At 51.8% G+C, this 14,212-nt stretch overlaps 1 protein-coding gene across 1 annotated transcript; it reads left to right on the top strand.

Annotated features, from left to right (window-relative positions):
- Positions 1 to 94: 94 nt before the first annotated feature.
- TMEM183A (transmembrane protein 183A) lies at positions 95 to 7,505 on the top strand (the record flags this gene model as incomplete). Its single annotated transcript, XM_010164559.1, has 4 exons — positions 95 to 275; positions 4,604 to 4,684; positions 5,338 to 5,493; positions 7,027 to 7,505. Coding segments are annotated over 4 exons (604 nt in total), but the record flags the coding sequence as incomplete, so codon positions are not given.
- Positions 7,506 to 14,212: the final 6,707 nt, after the last annotated feature.

Below are 14,212 nucleotides of genomic sequence, written 5' to 3'. Positions count from 1 at the left end.
CCTTCTAATGCACCCCAGGATGCCATTGGCTCTTGTGCACATCTCTGGTGTTCTGACCCTTCAGCGTGTGTTGGGTTTGTCGTTGGCTTTTCAGGCACTACAGTCTGGACGCGTACCTGCCCCTGCGCCTGCGGCCGGAGTCCATGGAGAAGCTGCACTGTCTCCGTGCCTGTGTCATCCGGTCGCTCTACCACATGTACGAGCCCTTCGCCTCTCGAGTCTCCAGGAATCCAGCTATTCCAGACAGTACTCCCAGCACTTTAAAAAATTCCAGAGTAAGTGGAATCACTGAGGAAGTTGGATATGTTTGAGATGTTGTTATGTTCTCTTTCTAGAAGAAAAATAGATGATGTTGATGTGGTCGCCAGTGAAGGCTGGGTGTAGGGTGATTCCTAACCGAACAGGGATTTTTAAAAGTCTGCTGGTTACTTGTATCTGTATCCTTGCTACTGCAGAGGATTCTTGTTACTCTTCTGGGTAACTTCTGCCTAAGTCCCACCACAACAGCTTTGTAATCAGCAGAAAGGCACTTGCTTCACTGGATATCAGACCTACCAGGGATATCTGCAGCTCTCCCCTCCTCTGTTGCTAATTTGTTGCTGAAAGGAGGTTGCAGTAGGATCAGCTTTTACATAGAATCATAGAATAGATTGGGTTGGAAAAGACCTCCGAGATCATCAAGTCCAACCCCTGATCCAACTCCAATTACTATATCATGGCACTAAGGGCCACGTCCAATCTCTTTTTAAAAACCTCCAGGGATGGTGAATCCACCACCTCTCTGGGCAGGCCGTTCCAGTGCCTGATTACCCTCTCTGTAAAGAATTTCTTCCTAACATCTAACCTAAACCTCCCCTGGCAGAGCTTGAGCCCATGCCCCCTTGTCCTATTGTTGGCTGCCTGGGAGAAGAGACCAACCCCCACCTGGCTATAACCTCCCTTCAGGTAGTTGAAGAGAGTGATGAGGTCACCTCTAAGCCTTCTCTTCTCCAGACTAAACAACCCCACATCTTCCACTTTATTCTGACCCTGTCTGCCAGAACACATCTTTTCTCTGTAGCAGGAATCTGGAGAGATGAGAAGTGCCACTGGAAGGGAATGCTGCGTTCCTGTGGGTCATCCCTGGCCTTTGGTGTCTGGGTGAGGGAGGGGAGCGAGGCTGTGAGCATGGCAAATGTGCCGAGCGAATGTCTGCTTCGGGACCGGGCTGCACTTGTGTGGGGCTGTCCAGGGTTTGTCTCTGATGTGGACAGGCAGTTCTCTCTGCTGTCCCAGCTTGGAGCACCTGCACATCCATTCCTCTGTGGTTGCTGTTGAGCATTAACTCTGAAATGCCTCCGTGTCTCTTGTTTGGTTTTAACTTGCAACTGGCTGATACTCTGTGAGCAGCTTAAGCGACAATGTGAATTCTCCACCCACCAAATCTAAAGTCAAAAACCTGTTGAATGAGGTTTTTGAAGCCAAACTGAAGTGATTTTGGTTCGAGAGTTGTACTTTCTTTTCCATACAAGATAGAGCAACCTCATCTATCTGTATGAGACATCCCTCCTTTCTCCCTGGGTGGACACTGGAGATCAGTGTCCTGCTGCTTAGGGAGCAGTAGCACAAGCAGGTGGTGCTGCAGAGCAGGGGAACAGCGCACAGTTCTCTGTGTGGTCTTATCTCTGCATCCAGAGCTCTTCATTCTCTGCCTGATTCCCCAGTTTGGGTATCATCTTCCTTAACAAAAAATAAAAAGCAAAACGTTTCTAGGAAATTCCAACTTCACTTTAGTCCTTCTGAGTCTTAACTTCCTACCTCTGCTCGGATCTGGTAGCATGGCCCTAAGAGGTAGAAACCCTGAGGTGAGCCTGGCTGGCTCGGCGTTTTGGAAGCATTCACGTTGACATCATAACGGCTTTGGTGCCCACTGCTAGTGCTTCTACTGTACTAATGGTTTGAGGAAGATTCTGGAAATGCAGATCTTTTATTATTTAGCTTTTTAAAAAAAAGGAAATTAAATGGTGACGAGGCTTTGTGAGAACTGTAGAGGTTTGACCTAAACCCTTGGAGCATAAAAGAACCATCCCGAGTCTAGTCTTGCTGTACAACTGCACTGCAAGACTCTTGAGCTCCAGCTGTGTTACTGTGCCCAGAAACACCTCGGCACAGTGGGTGTGGTGGAGGATTTGATGTCTCCTCCTCACGTTCTTGCTTTCATGGGCTTTGGTTCTACCTTTACGGGTCGTTGAAACTAATGGCAAATGCCTACGTAAGCTGCATGTGGCAAGAGGAGACCCCAGCCCCGGGTGTGACCGAATCTAGCTTTCCCTCTTTAATTTCCTTTTTTCTTCCCCTAGCCTAGCTTGTGTGGGACACTGGAGCCGTTATGGTGTCAGCAGAAGTGTTTGCCCTTTAAAGACACCCCCATAATTTTTGGTGGAGCTGCAGGCCATACGGCGCGTCTGAAGGGCAGGACGGCTGACCTGTGGATGACATCCTCTGCCCCTTAGGAGGTACTGACCATTTTGTGCTTCACTACTTGCCATGACCAAACAAGTTGCTAGACCAGGCTGTCTCTGCAGGTGAACTACAAAAGCTGCTGCTGATGGTGGAGTTAAACTCGGCAGCATCTGCTGCTCACCTGAGTTTACAAACAGCTGGAGAATATTTTTATCAGGAAAAAAAAACCTGAGAGCCGCCTCCTCCCAGGTGGAGATTACTTGATGCATGTTTCTGAGCTTGACTCCACGTAGCTTTGTTGTTCACCTCACGAAGATTGTTGAGATAAAGGTCCTTTAAGGAGTCTCGTTTATGGACATGACTCAGACTCGAAGTAAAAAAGGTTCTGGTATCACCTGTGGTCTCTAATTACGGAGTCCCCGTGTTGGAGGCTGCCTCTGGCTTTGTTTCATTTGGGGTCACGCTGTCCTGGAGTGAACTGAACTGTGCTTCACCCTGCAAGCCAGTCAGACCTTCTCTTGGCGCATGGGTCACGGGGGGATGTTGTCTGTGCCCATTATTATTCTTCCTTTTTCTGCTGACACTGTTAAAAGTAAGCCCAGCTGTGGTGGGCTGGCATCTGCGGTGTGGAAACGCTTTCAGTGATGGCTGGAGTCACTTGCCAGATTCTTTCCTTGGCTGTTGAAGGTTGGTCACTTCTCCTCACGGGCAGGCAGGGAATTGCCCTCCTACTCGGTTTAAGGCAGGAGTTCTGCCGAGATTACACAGAATCACAGAATGTTGGGGATTAGAAGGGACCTCAAAAGATCATCCAGTCCAACCCCCCTGCCAGAGCAGGAACCTCAATGAGATCACACAGGAAGGCGTCCAGGCGGGTCTTGAATGTCTCCAGAGAAGGAGACTCCACACCCTCCCTGGGCAGCCTGTCCCAGGGCTCTGGCACCCTCACTGGAAAGAAGTTTCTTCTCAAGTTGAAGCAGAACCTCCTGTGTTCCAGCTCACACCCATTGCCCCTTGTCCTACCATTGGGCATCACTGAGAAGAGCCTGGCTCCATCCTCCTGACATTCACCCTTTACATATTTATAAACATTAATGAGGTCACCCCTCAGTCTCCTCTTCTCCAAGCTAAAGAGCCCCAGCTCCCTCAGCCTTTCCTCAGCAGGGAGATGCTCCACTCCCTTCATCATCTTGGTGGCTCTGTGCTGGACTCTCTCCAGCAGTTCCCTGTCCTTCTTGAACCGTCGGGCCCAGAACTGGACACAATATTCCAGATGTGGCCTCACCAGGGCAGAGTAGAGGGGGAGGAGAACCTCTCTTGACCTACTAACCACACCCCTTCTAATACACCCCAGGATGCCATTTGCCTTCCTGGCCACGAGGGCACAGTGCTGGCTCATGGTCATCCTGCTGTCCAGGAGATTCCTGCTCTAGAACGAGTGCTGCATGCTGGGATGGATCCTGTGGAGCACACAGGGGTAACTGGATTAAACTGGAGGATTCCTGGTGTACATCTGCGTGGGTGGGGTGGTGCTGGTCACCTCTGATGCTGTTTGAGGCCCTTTTCTCATTTCCTTTAAGCAGGGACAGTTGGTGGATCAGACTGTGCTATCCTGGCAGTGTTTTTATACTCTGAAGTGTGACAGTCAGTGCCTCGTGGTGTCAACACCTTCTTTTGACACCCCAGTGACTTAGGAACTCTCTCACTTGTCACCTCACAGCTCATGTGTTGGTCTGTGTGTTTCCCTCTGGATTCTCTCCTTGAACCTTACTCTTGATTTCAGTTGTTTCTCATTTGAGTCTTGTTTGGAGTCCAGTTTAACGGGAGTTCTTGGTGGGTGGGGGAAGCGAGTGGATCCCAACTGCTCACCTCTGTCTCAGGGAAGGGACAAACTACACAACAGGATTTTTCTGCTGAGCACGTCAGTGGCCCCGTGTTGTATCATCCGGTTGCACGATGAATTGACCAACTTGAAACCTGGAGACCTAAACTGCTGAGTGTGTTCTTTGAACATAATTAATTTGAATAAATGGCTCCTAACTGCTCCTGTGTAATTGTGTTTATAATTGGAAGCCTTTATGCTCTGCTAAAGCTTATTTAAAGTGGTGTCTCTAAGGGTTTCATAATTTTGTGTTTCTATTTTTTTTTTTCTCCACCTCAGTGTCTGCTTTTCTGGTGCAAAAAGATTGAAGGGAACAGACAAGAAGTAATGTGGGAATTCAACTTCAAGTTCAAAAAGCAGGTATGAAAGAAGAACCAGAATGGCTGTGACTTTTCTTTTTCTTCTAATGATCTTTCTGGGTGGTACAAAGGAAGGTGGGAACTTTTTATGTGTTCAGACAATAAATGGAAACTCAGACTCCCATTATAAACTAAAGCACATTCTGAAACCACGCTCATTTTTCAGGCTCTAATACCAAGACATTTCAAATCCTACATTTTTATTTCCTCATTTGAGAGCCTTTCTCCACTATAGGATGTGGATCATTTGTTACCCCAAATAATCTAATCTTTGGGTCATTGCTATTGATTACTACCAAAAACCAGAATATTTCACTTTAGTGGTCAAAATGGAGACTGAAATGGTGTTTTCACCAATGAAACTTGTTTTCCTGTTGGAAAGATTTCACAGAGAAGTGAAGAAAGCCAACAGTGCCAGTGAAAACCTCCAGTCACGGGTCTCAGGAGAAGCGAGTAATTTCAGGCAACTTTGGGAATTCTGCAGCTTTCCCCTCTAAAGAAATAGTCCTGCAAATTGCCTGTCCTGAGCTTTTCATTGGTCAGGGATTGCTCTGCCCAAACACGTGGGAATGGGGTGAGAACCTGCTAATCAGCACCGCTGAGGAACAGCCAAGCTCCTCCCGCTTTGCTAAATAAACCTCTCTTTCTTTCAAGTCTCCCAGATTTAAGAGCAAGTGTTGCAAAGGTCTTCAACCACCCATTCAGTATGAAGAAGTCCATACAAATCCGGATCAGGATTGCTGTCTATTGCAGATCACCACCTTTAACTTCATATTCGTGCCAATAGTCATGGGTATGACGTTTACCTTGGTAAGTTTGTCAGCAATCTGCCAGGCAGACTTTTGCACGTGCAGTTTCTGTGAGGAGATGAAGAGGACACCTCATTGGTGGTGTGGAACTCACACTGCTGCATCAGCAGAGCAGTTCTGGAAATCTTAAGGTTAATGATCAGAGGAAATGCTGAGGATCTCCTCACTTTAGCTTCTGCATTTCCAACAACTCATCTCTATTTGGTGCAGCAAATACAGATGATGTGGAGAATCTGCAAGGAGCTGTGGTTGTGCAGAATCTGGGGGCAGATGAGTTGTCAGTACTGCAGCAGGGACAGGAGGTGGGGATGCAGGAGAAGAGGTTTACTTACCTCTATTCCCTAAGGCAATATTTACTTCCCTCCTCAAGTAAATATTACCTTACCTTATGGCAATAAATTCTGAGAGCAACAACCTATATGAGGAAACTCTTGCTATATATCTATATATAGACCCTGAATGCTGGGAGAAAGAGCAGCTTTTGAATGGACTTCCACAAACCAACCAACCGTGTCCTGGGCTACACCCAGAGCAGCGTGGGCAGCAGGTGGAGGGAGGGGATTCTGCCCCTCTGCTCCGCTCTCCTCAGACCGCACCTGCAGTGCTGCCTCCAGTGCTGGGGACACCAACAGCACAAGGACATGGAGCTACTGGAGCCAGTGCAGAGGAGGCCACGAGGATGATGCAAGGGCTGGAGCAGCTCTGCTGTGAGGACAGGCTGAGAGAGTTGGGGCTGTTCAGCCTGGAGAAGAGAAGGCTCCGGGGAGACCTTCTAGTGGCCTCCCAGTATCTGAAGGGGCTCCAGGAAGGGTGGGGAGGGACTTTGGCCAAGGGCAGGGAGTGACAGGACAAGGGTTGATGACGTGAAACTGGCAGAGGGGAGATGGAGATGAGATGTGAGGAAGAAATTCTTTGGTGTGAGGGTGGTGAGACAGTGTCCCAGGTTGGCCAGAGAAGCTGTGGCTGCTCCTCCCTGGAAGTGTTTGTGGCCAGGTTGGATGAGGCTTTGAGCAACCTGGTCTAGTGGAAGGTGTCCCTGCTGCTGGCAGGGGGGTTGGGACTGGATGAGCTTTAAGGTCCCTTCCAACCCAAACCATTCGATGATTCTGTGAAACTCAGCTCCAGGCAGCAGCAGAGTAGATGTTCTCAGCAGGAGCCGTGTTACAGCGTGAGGCAGCTCGTGTCACTGTACCTGGCACTCAGGGTTTCAGAAGCAGCTGGGAGAAGTTCAGTCCGGCCTCACATAAGAGCAGGGTGGTGAGTTTGGTGAGTTCCAGACTTCCTCTGACAGCCACTTGCTTTCAGGTTCACTTCTTACATTATTATTTGAGGTTGGCAGCCAAAGAGATCTGAATGAATTCCAGTGCTGTGCTTTCAGAGTGTACCTCTGCCAGCACCTGAAATACTTGAGACTTGTACAATTTAGAAGAATTATAAAAAAAAAACAACCGAGGAAAAATCTGAAAGTGAACTTTTAAGGACTCTATTCATCACTTTGATTTTCTGAAGCACCTCTTTGTCTCTCTTCTTGCAGTTCACCATCAACGTGAGCACAGACATGAGGCATCATCGCGTGCGCCTGGTGTTCCAGGACGCCCCGGTTCGCAACGGCAAGAAACCTCGTCCTGACCAAGGGGTGCAGGTTGTGCTGGACCCTGTGCACAGCGTGAGGCTCCTGGATTGGTGGCACCCACAATACCCCTTCTCTCCGAAAGCTTAGTGCTCTCCTGAGTCTGCGGGAGCCGGCGGGTGACTGAATCTGGCAGGCTGAAGAGAATTTCTAGGAACCAGGAAATCTTCTTTTTATTTCTTAAATAAATTCTGCAGTCTCTTTGCAAGTGGTTGAAGCTACTGAGCTAGTCTGTATGTATATAACTTCTGGTCAGTGATGGGCTCAGCTGAGTGTAAAGCAGAAACTATTTGTAAACACACTTTTATGTAAAATTCACATTTTATGATTTGAAAGGAGCTCCCTGGAACTGTTCATTTAAAATCCTTTTGGTGCTAATGAAAGTGGTCCTGTTTTCTGTTGTTTGGGAAGAGGCAGGAGGTTTTGCTTTCCTGCTTTAATATGACCAGAAATTTTTAATATGACCAATTTACAAGCAAAATCCCTTGTTTTTTACTGCACGACGTCCAAACACAGTGTGATATTTCAGTGTCTGAGAGGCTGAAAGCAAAGCAGCAGGTGATCAACAATGTTCATTCACAGTCCAACAGGTACAAGTTTAAGGAAAGAAAAAAGCATCAATGATCAAACACAGGAATGATTTCCAAGAGGATTTGTAAGGCAAAAGTCTTTCTTGAATGTAAATACGCACCAAGTTCTCACACTGATGCTTCCTCTTTGAAAAGAAGATTTAAACCTTTAAAACCAGAAAGTGTTTTTCAGAGAAGATAAAACAGGGAAGGAGAGGAGATGGAGGGGATAAACTGAAATAATCAGCAGTGAAGGACTTGACTCTGTGTCTTTTCTAAGAGCAGTGTTGATGGGTTGACACTGGAAAGCCTGGGAGCAGTCGGTGATCTGGCTTCTGACTAAACAAATTAATTTCTGTGAGGAAGAAGCAGCCCTGAAACTCTCTGTGGCTCTGGGTTGACTGAGAAGGGACAGGGGACACAGAGGCTGGGCCTGGCCGGAGCATGGTCTGTTGTGTCCAGAATTAATTGGGCTGGAGATTGAATTCAGCAGGTGAACATCTGGCCGCTGCTAGTCGGGGTCTCTGGGCAGAGGAGGTGCTGGGGTGCAGGGGAGCAGCAGTGGAAATGGTAACCCTGGACTGGGTTTTGCTGCCTGTTGATTGTCTCCTTCCTATTTCACATCAGATCTTGTCTCCAGTGGGAGTAACTGAGCGTTTCTTTTCAATTTACAATGTTTAGTGAAGCTCCTGGAAGGAGAAAGGGACTTCTGCCTTCTCAGTTTGAATTTCATATGCAAATACCCCCTGGTCTCTGTGTAGCTGCTGCCAGGAGTTTCTTGCATGTGACTCTAACCAGCAAGGACATCTACCCCGAACTTGGATCTACGGTAGAAGCTCTGAGATGTTGTCTTCAAACAAATGTATTTGGGAAAAACTGCCTCACAGTGCCCTTTTCACTGCTGCTGAACACGTGTTGATGCCAACAGGTAAGTTTTGAAATGACATTATTAGTGACATTGTACAATTTAGAAGAATTGCGTCCAGTTCTGAGGCCACTAACAGCAGAAGGACATGGACCTTTACAGTGAGGGTGACAGAGCCCTGGGACAGGCTGCCCAGGGAGGGTGTGGAGTCTCCTTCTCTGGAGACATTCAAAACCCGCCTGGACGCCTTCCTGTGTGATCTCATTGAGGTTCCTGCTCTGGCAGGGGGGTTGGACTGGATGATCTTTCGAGGTCCCTTCCAATCCCCAACATTCTGTGATTCTGTGATTCTGTGTGCCCGACTGGAGCCAGTGCAGAGGAGGCCACGAGGATGATGCGAGGGCTGGAGCAGCTCTGCTGTGAGGACAGGCTGAGAGAGTTGGGGCTGTTCAGCCTGGAGAAGAGAAGGCTCCAGGGAGACCTTCTAGCGGCCTCCCAGTACCTGAAGGGGCTCCAGGAAGGCTGGGGAGGGACTTTGGCCAAGGGCAGGGAGTGACAGAACAAGGGGTGATGGCTTGAAAGTGGCAGAGGGGAGATGGAGATGAGATGTGAGGAAGAAATTCTTTGGTGTGAGGGTGGTGAGCCAGTGTCCCAGGTTGGCCAGAGAAGCTGTGGCTGCTCCTCCCTGGAAGTGTTGAAGGCCAGGCTGGATGAGGCTTTGAGCAACGTGGTCTAGTGGAAGGTGTCCCTGCTGCTGGCAGGGGGGTTGGGACTGGATGAGCTTTAAGGTCCCTTCCAACCCAAACCAGTCTGGGATTCTGTGAAAGTAGATGCAGGGCAAGAAACATGTGCTGTTGCTGTGATAGTGAAGCTGTTTCCCATGATGGTGGAGTCAGCTCTGAATTGTGGTGGCCTTTGTGGTGCAGAAGAGGAAGGGCAGCAAGTTGGTGCTGGAGCTGCGTGTTGAGGCTGCAGCTGCCCACACTGCGTGGAATTGTGCAACACGTGGTGGTGTCTGTGCAGAAGGAAACGGCTCCAGGGCAACGAGTGAATAACAACCTCCTTGTTGCGGTGGGTTCAATACCACTGAACTCGGTGGCGTCCTCAGGGGTCACGTGGTGGAGTTTCTCCGCTGGAGTTCAGTGAGTGGAAAGTCATTTGCTTGCACCGTTACCCGTTCTCTGGGGCGGGGGCTCTTTCTCGGCTCATGTTCACTCTCCTCGTCTGTTCAGAGCCCGTTTTCCTCAGAATCGAGGTGCTTTGCAGAACGTCCTTCAAGGTCTTTTCTTCTGAAAACTCCTGTTTTGCACAATCATAGAATCACAGACTGGTTTGGATTGGAAGGGATCGCAAAACTCATCCAATCCCAACCCCCCTGCCAGCAGCAGGGACACCTTCCACTAGACCAGGTTGCTCAAAGCCTCATCCAGCCTGGCCTTCAACACTTCCAGGGAGGAGCAGCCACAACTTCCTTGGGCAACCTGTTCCAGTGTCTGACCACCCTCACAGTGAAGAACTTCTTCCTAATATCTAATAACTCCAGCACAGTTTGCCTGGTCATCACCACTTCTGCTCTGCAGGAGATACAGACATGGAGGATGGGGGCTGAGATGTTCGGTTCCCAGCTCGGGGCTGGGTGGCAGGAGGATGGAGCAGCCGGTTGGTGTCTGTCCAGTGAAGAACTTCTTCCTAATATCTAATAACTCCAGCACAGTTTGCCTGGTCATCACCACTTCTGCTCTGCAGGAGATACAGACATGGAGGATGGGGGCTGAGATGTTCGGTTCCCAGCTCGGGGCTGGGTGGCAGGAGGATGGAGCAGCCGGTTGGTGTCTATCCAAAGCTCTGCCCTCGCCTGCTGAGAGTGGGGATGGGGACAGCAGCCTGCGCCTCACTCCTGCTCCTGTGGAGAAACACGGAACAAACCCTGGAGCTGCATGTCTCTGACGTCTGTGGAAGCAGGAAGATGCTCTCATCAGGTGTACAGAGTGTCCAGGATGTGCTTGATGTCCTGGGGCAGAGGTGGCTCCGCAGCACCCGCTCCGGATGGATGGGGAATGGCTCTCAGCCCTGTAACTCTCCCTGGAGCTGGTCCTGGTGGTGCGGCTGGAGCGGGTGGCCCAGCAGGACACAGGTGAACGGGATGTTTCCTGCTACCAACAGACCTGCTGGTTTTAAACAAGGATATTTAAATATGGGCAGATGCCCCTCACCCAAGGAGGTGCCTCCCCATGGGAGCCTTTTTCAAAGCTGAAATGTATAAACATAGACCGAGGGGTGATGGCTTCAAACTGGCAGAGGGGATTGAGATGAGATGTGAGGAAGAAATTCTTTGGTGTGAGGGTGGTGAGACAGTGTCCCAGGTTGGCCAGAGAAGCTGTGGCTGCTCCTCCCTGGAAGTGTTTGTGGCCAGGCTGGATGAGGCTTTGAGCAACCTGGTCTAGTGGAAGGTGTCCCTGCTGCTGGCAGGGGGGTTGGGGCTGGATGAGCTTTCAGATCCCTTCCAACCCAAACCCATCCATGATTCTATGGTTTTCAATCTTTCAGAAATGTATAAAATATAGAAGAATGGTTTTTCATCTTTCAGACCTTGCAGTGACTCTAGTGATGGAGCCGTGGTGGTCAGCAGGGATCGGGGACCTGCTGTGACCCATCCGGGGAGGCCAGTGAGGTTGGGCTCTGCTTGCCCACGTGTAGAGCTGCAGGACACTGTGTTTCCCTTTGTTCCCTTACCTGGAGCACAGGAACCTTCACGTGAGGTTTGCTCAGTGACATGAGTGACTCTTGGCCAGACCTCAGCCCTCAGCAGAGGAGTTTGCACCCCTTGTCCCCCAAGCCCAGCCTCTAGTGAAGGCTGCTTGCTGAAAACAAATCCCGTTCCATGTTCCCCAGGGTGGGATGTGGTGATGTGGTGTGGACACAACTGGTCTCTGTGGTCCCTGCCAGGGCTCTGGGAGGGACAGGCTGCGCTCTGGGATACGACCATCACCCTGTCCCATAGGATGGGACTCAAAAGGGTCCCCAGGGATGTGGATGCGAGGCCACATCTGGAATATTGTGTCCAGTTCTGGGCCCCTCAGTTCAGGAAGGACAGGGAACTGCTGGAGAGAGTCCAGCACAGAGCCACCAAGATGGTGAAGGGAGTGGAGCATCTCCCTGCTGAGGAAAGGCTGAGGGAGCTGGGGCTCTTTAGCCTGGAGAAGAGGAGACTGAGGGGTGACCTCATTAATGTTTATAAATATGTAAAGGGTGAATGTCAGGAGGATGGAGCCAGGCTCTTCTCAGTGATGCCCAATGGTAGGACAAGGGGCAATGGGTGTGAGCTGGAACACAGGAGGTTCTGCTTCAACTTGAGAAGAAACTTCTTCACAGTGAGGGTGCCAGGAACAGGTGAGGGACAGGTTGCCCAGGGAGGGTGTGGAGTCTCCTTCTCTGGAGACATTCAAGACCCTCCTGGATGTCTCCCTGTGTGACCCACTGCAGGTGCCCCCGCTCTGGCAGGGGGTTGGACTGGATGATCCCCACCGTTCTGTGATGCTGTGAAGAGGAGCCCCGCGTGGGGCTGTGACAGCCGCCGCCCCAATGTTCTCCCTCTGCTTTGTCCCGCTGGGCTCCTCAATAATGGAAGGGCTGTAAGTGGATCTGGCCCCGCTCTCCGGTTTCCCCTGGGGAAACATGGAGGTTTGCCACCACCCCGGCCTCACCCTGTCCCTGCTGGGATGAGGTGTCGGATGGGAGCTGAGCCGGGGCAGGGCTGGGTGTGTGGGGAAGGTGGCCGGTACCTGCACTGGGTCCCCTGTTTTCTGTCCCACCCCAGTGCTTGGCTCCAGCCCCAGCTGGGGGGACTGGTCCTCCCTGGCCCCCCGGGCTGGGTCTGTGCCTTCACAGCCATGTGCCCCTCTCAGAACAGTTCTTGCACTTGGGGGCTCCTCTCTCCTCTCCAGTTTATTCCAAGAACAAGGAAAAAAATGTGCCTTTTAGCCCCATTTCAGCCACCTCCATTCCCCGGGGAAAGGAACGATTCAGCAGAGGCCACAGGGAGGTTTGTGAGCAGCTCTGGGTGCCGGGGTCCCGGTTGTGCCTGGGTGCTGAGGCTGTGCTGTGGCCCTGGCAGGGGGGGGAACGGGTGGAGGGGCCGTTTTCCAGCACCCCAACCAGCATTTGGGGTGTGCCCCACAGCACAAGGAGGGGATGGGCTGGCTCAGGCTGGGCTTGGAGGGCAGGAGGACCCAGGACCATGTTATGGTGGGCACTGGGGGCTGTGTCCTGGCTGCGGGTTCCTTTCCTGCTCTGGAGGCTCATGGATGTCCCTGGAGAGGGTCCAATCCTGTCCTGGCTCTGCACCCTGAGATGCATATGGGGACCAGAGGGGGATGCTGGTGGCTCTGCCAGTGCTGGGTGTTCCCCGAAAGGGACGTTTCTGTGGTGGGGCTCCCTGTAGCACCCACGAGTGTTGAGGACCCCAGGGCAGTGCTGGGTGCTGTGGCCCCCACCCTCCTCTTCCTTCCTGTGAGGGCAGGAAGGACCAAGTCCCAGTTCCTTCCTGTGCAGGGATGGGGGTCATGGGGCATCTGTGGTGAGAAAAGTCCTCCCCATCCTGCAGCTGCTGCCGGTCGTTTCAACATCTCCTGTGAGCCACCGAGTGCCACATCCCCTCCTCGCCATGTGCCATTAAACATCAACTCTGCTGGGTGGCACCGATCCGGCTCCCTCGGCTCTCTCAGCATCTTCCAGCCCCCGCCCGGGTGCAAACACCGACTGCTCCCTGCTCTGGGGGTCCCCACTGAGCTCCCCGGGACCCCGCGGAGACAGAGCCACTGGGAGCCCGTGAGGGGAATTTAAGGATTTAAAAATCAAACTGTGTGGGCAAAGCAGAAGCCGGCAGCTCCGGGTGCTGGTGGACGTCTCTTCCTTCCCTTCCCAGCGCCATCGCCTGCTTCCTGCTCTGCTTTATCTCTCCGTGGCCACCTTTGTCCTCGCAGATGTGACCGAGGCTGATGGTCCCATCAGAACCCAGAGCGAGCAGATGGGGCTGGAAGGTGTCGCGAAGGATTTGTAGAAGACGGAACCTGGGAGGAGTCGTTGGGGCCTTTCTGACGGTAGGAGATGTCCAGGGCAGCGAGGAGAGGAGGGAAATGGGACCCGTGTGTTGGTGCAGATAAATGGGGAGGATGGGATGGAGGGGAAGGGTCTGGGGTTTGGCTGCTGCGGGGGAGTTGCCGTGTCAGAAGGAGATCAGGAGTGCCTGGCTCCGAGCTGGGTGCCAGCGATGCTGTGGGTGACTCGTGGGTGCTCTGGGGCCGTGATCCTGCTGGGGGTCTGGAGGAGGGAAGTGGTGGGAGAGGAACGAGGCTTGGAGCGTGGAGGAGCTGGGGACAAACTGGGCCATGGGAAGGGCTCTGCATGGCCCACGTTGGCTCGTGGGGATGGAAGGGGCTTTGTCCCCAGCCCCAGGGCTGCGATGCCCAACGCTCCAGCCAGGAGCTGGGGGGTGTGGGGAAGCGTGGTGTCCCCGTGGGGTGTGTCCTGGGTGGGATCCTGGGGTCCAGCTCCGCCCTGGCCGGGGGTGCTGGGGGTGGTTCTGGCTCCGCAGCCCCGGAGGTTTCTGTCGTCTCAGCACAAGGGCTGGAAAATAAACAGGGGTGAAAAGAGATGA

This window comes from Antrostomus carolinensis, unplaced genomic scaffold (genome assembly GCF_000700745.2).
Source record: "Antrostomus carolinensis isolate BGI_N321 unplaced genomic scaffold, ASM70074v2 scaffold11683, whole genome shotgun sequence".
NCBI lineage: Eukaryota > Metazoa > Chordata > Aves > Caprimulgiformes > Caprimulgidae > Antrostomus > Antrostomus carolinensis.
Note: the sequence above shows the minus strand (reverse complement) of the source record. Positions and strands in the feature narration are given on the sequence as shown.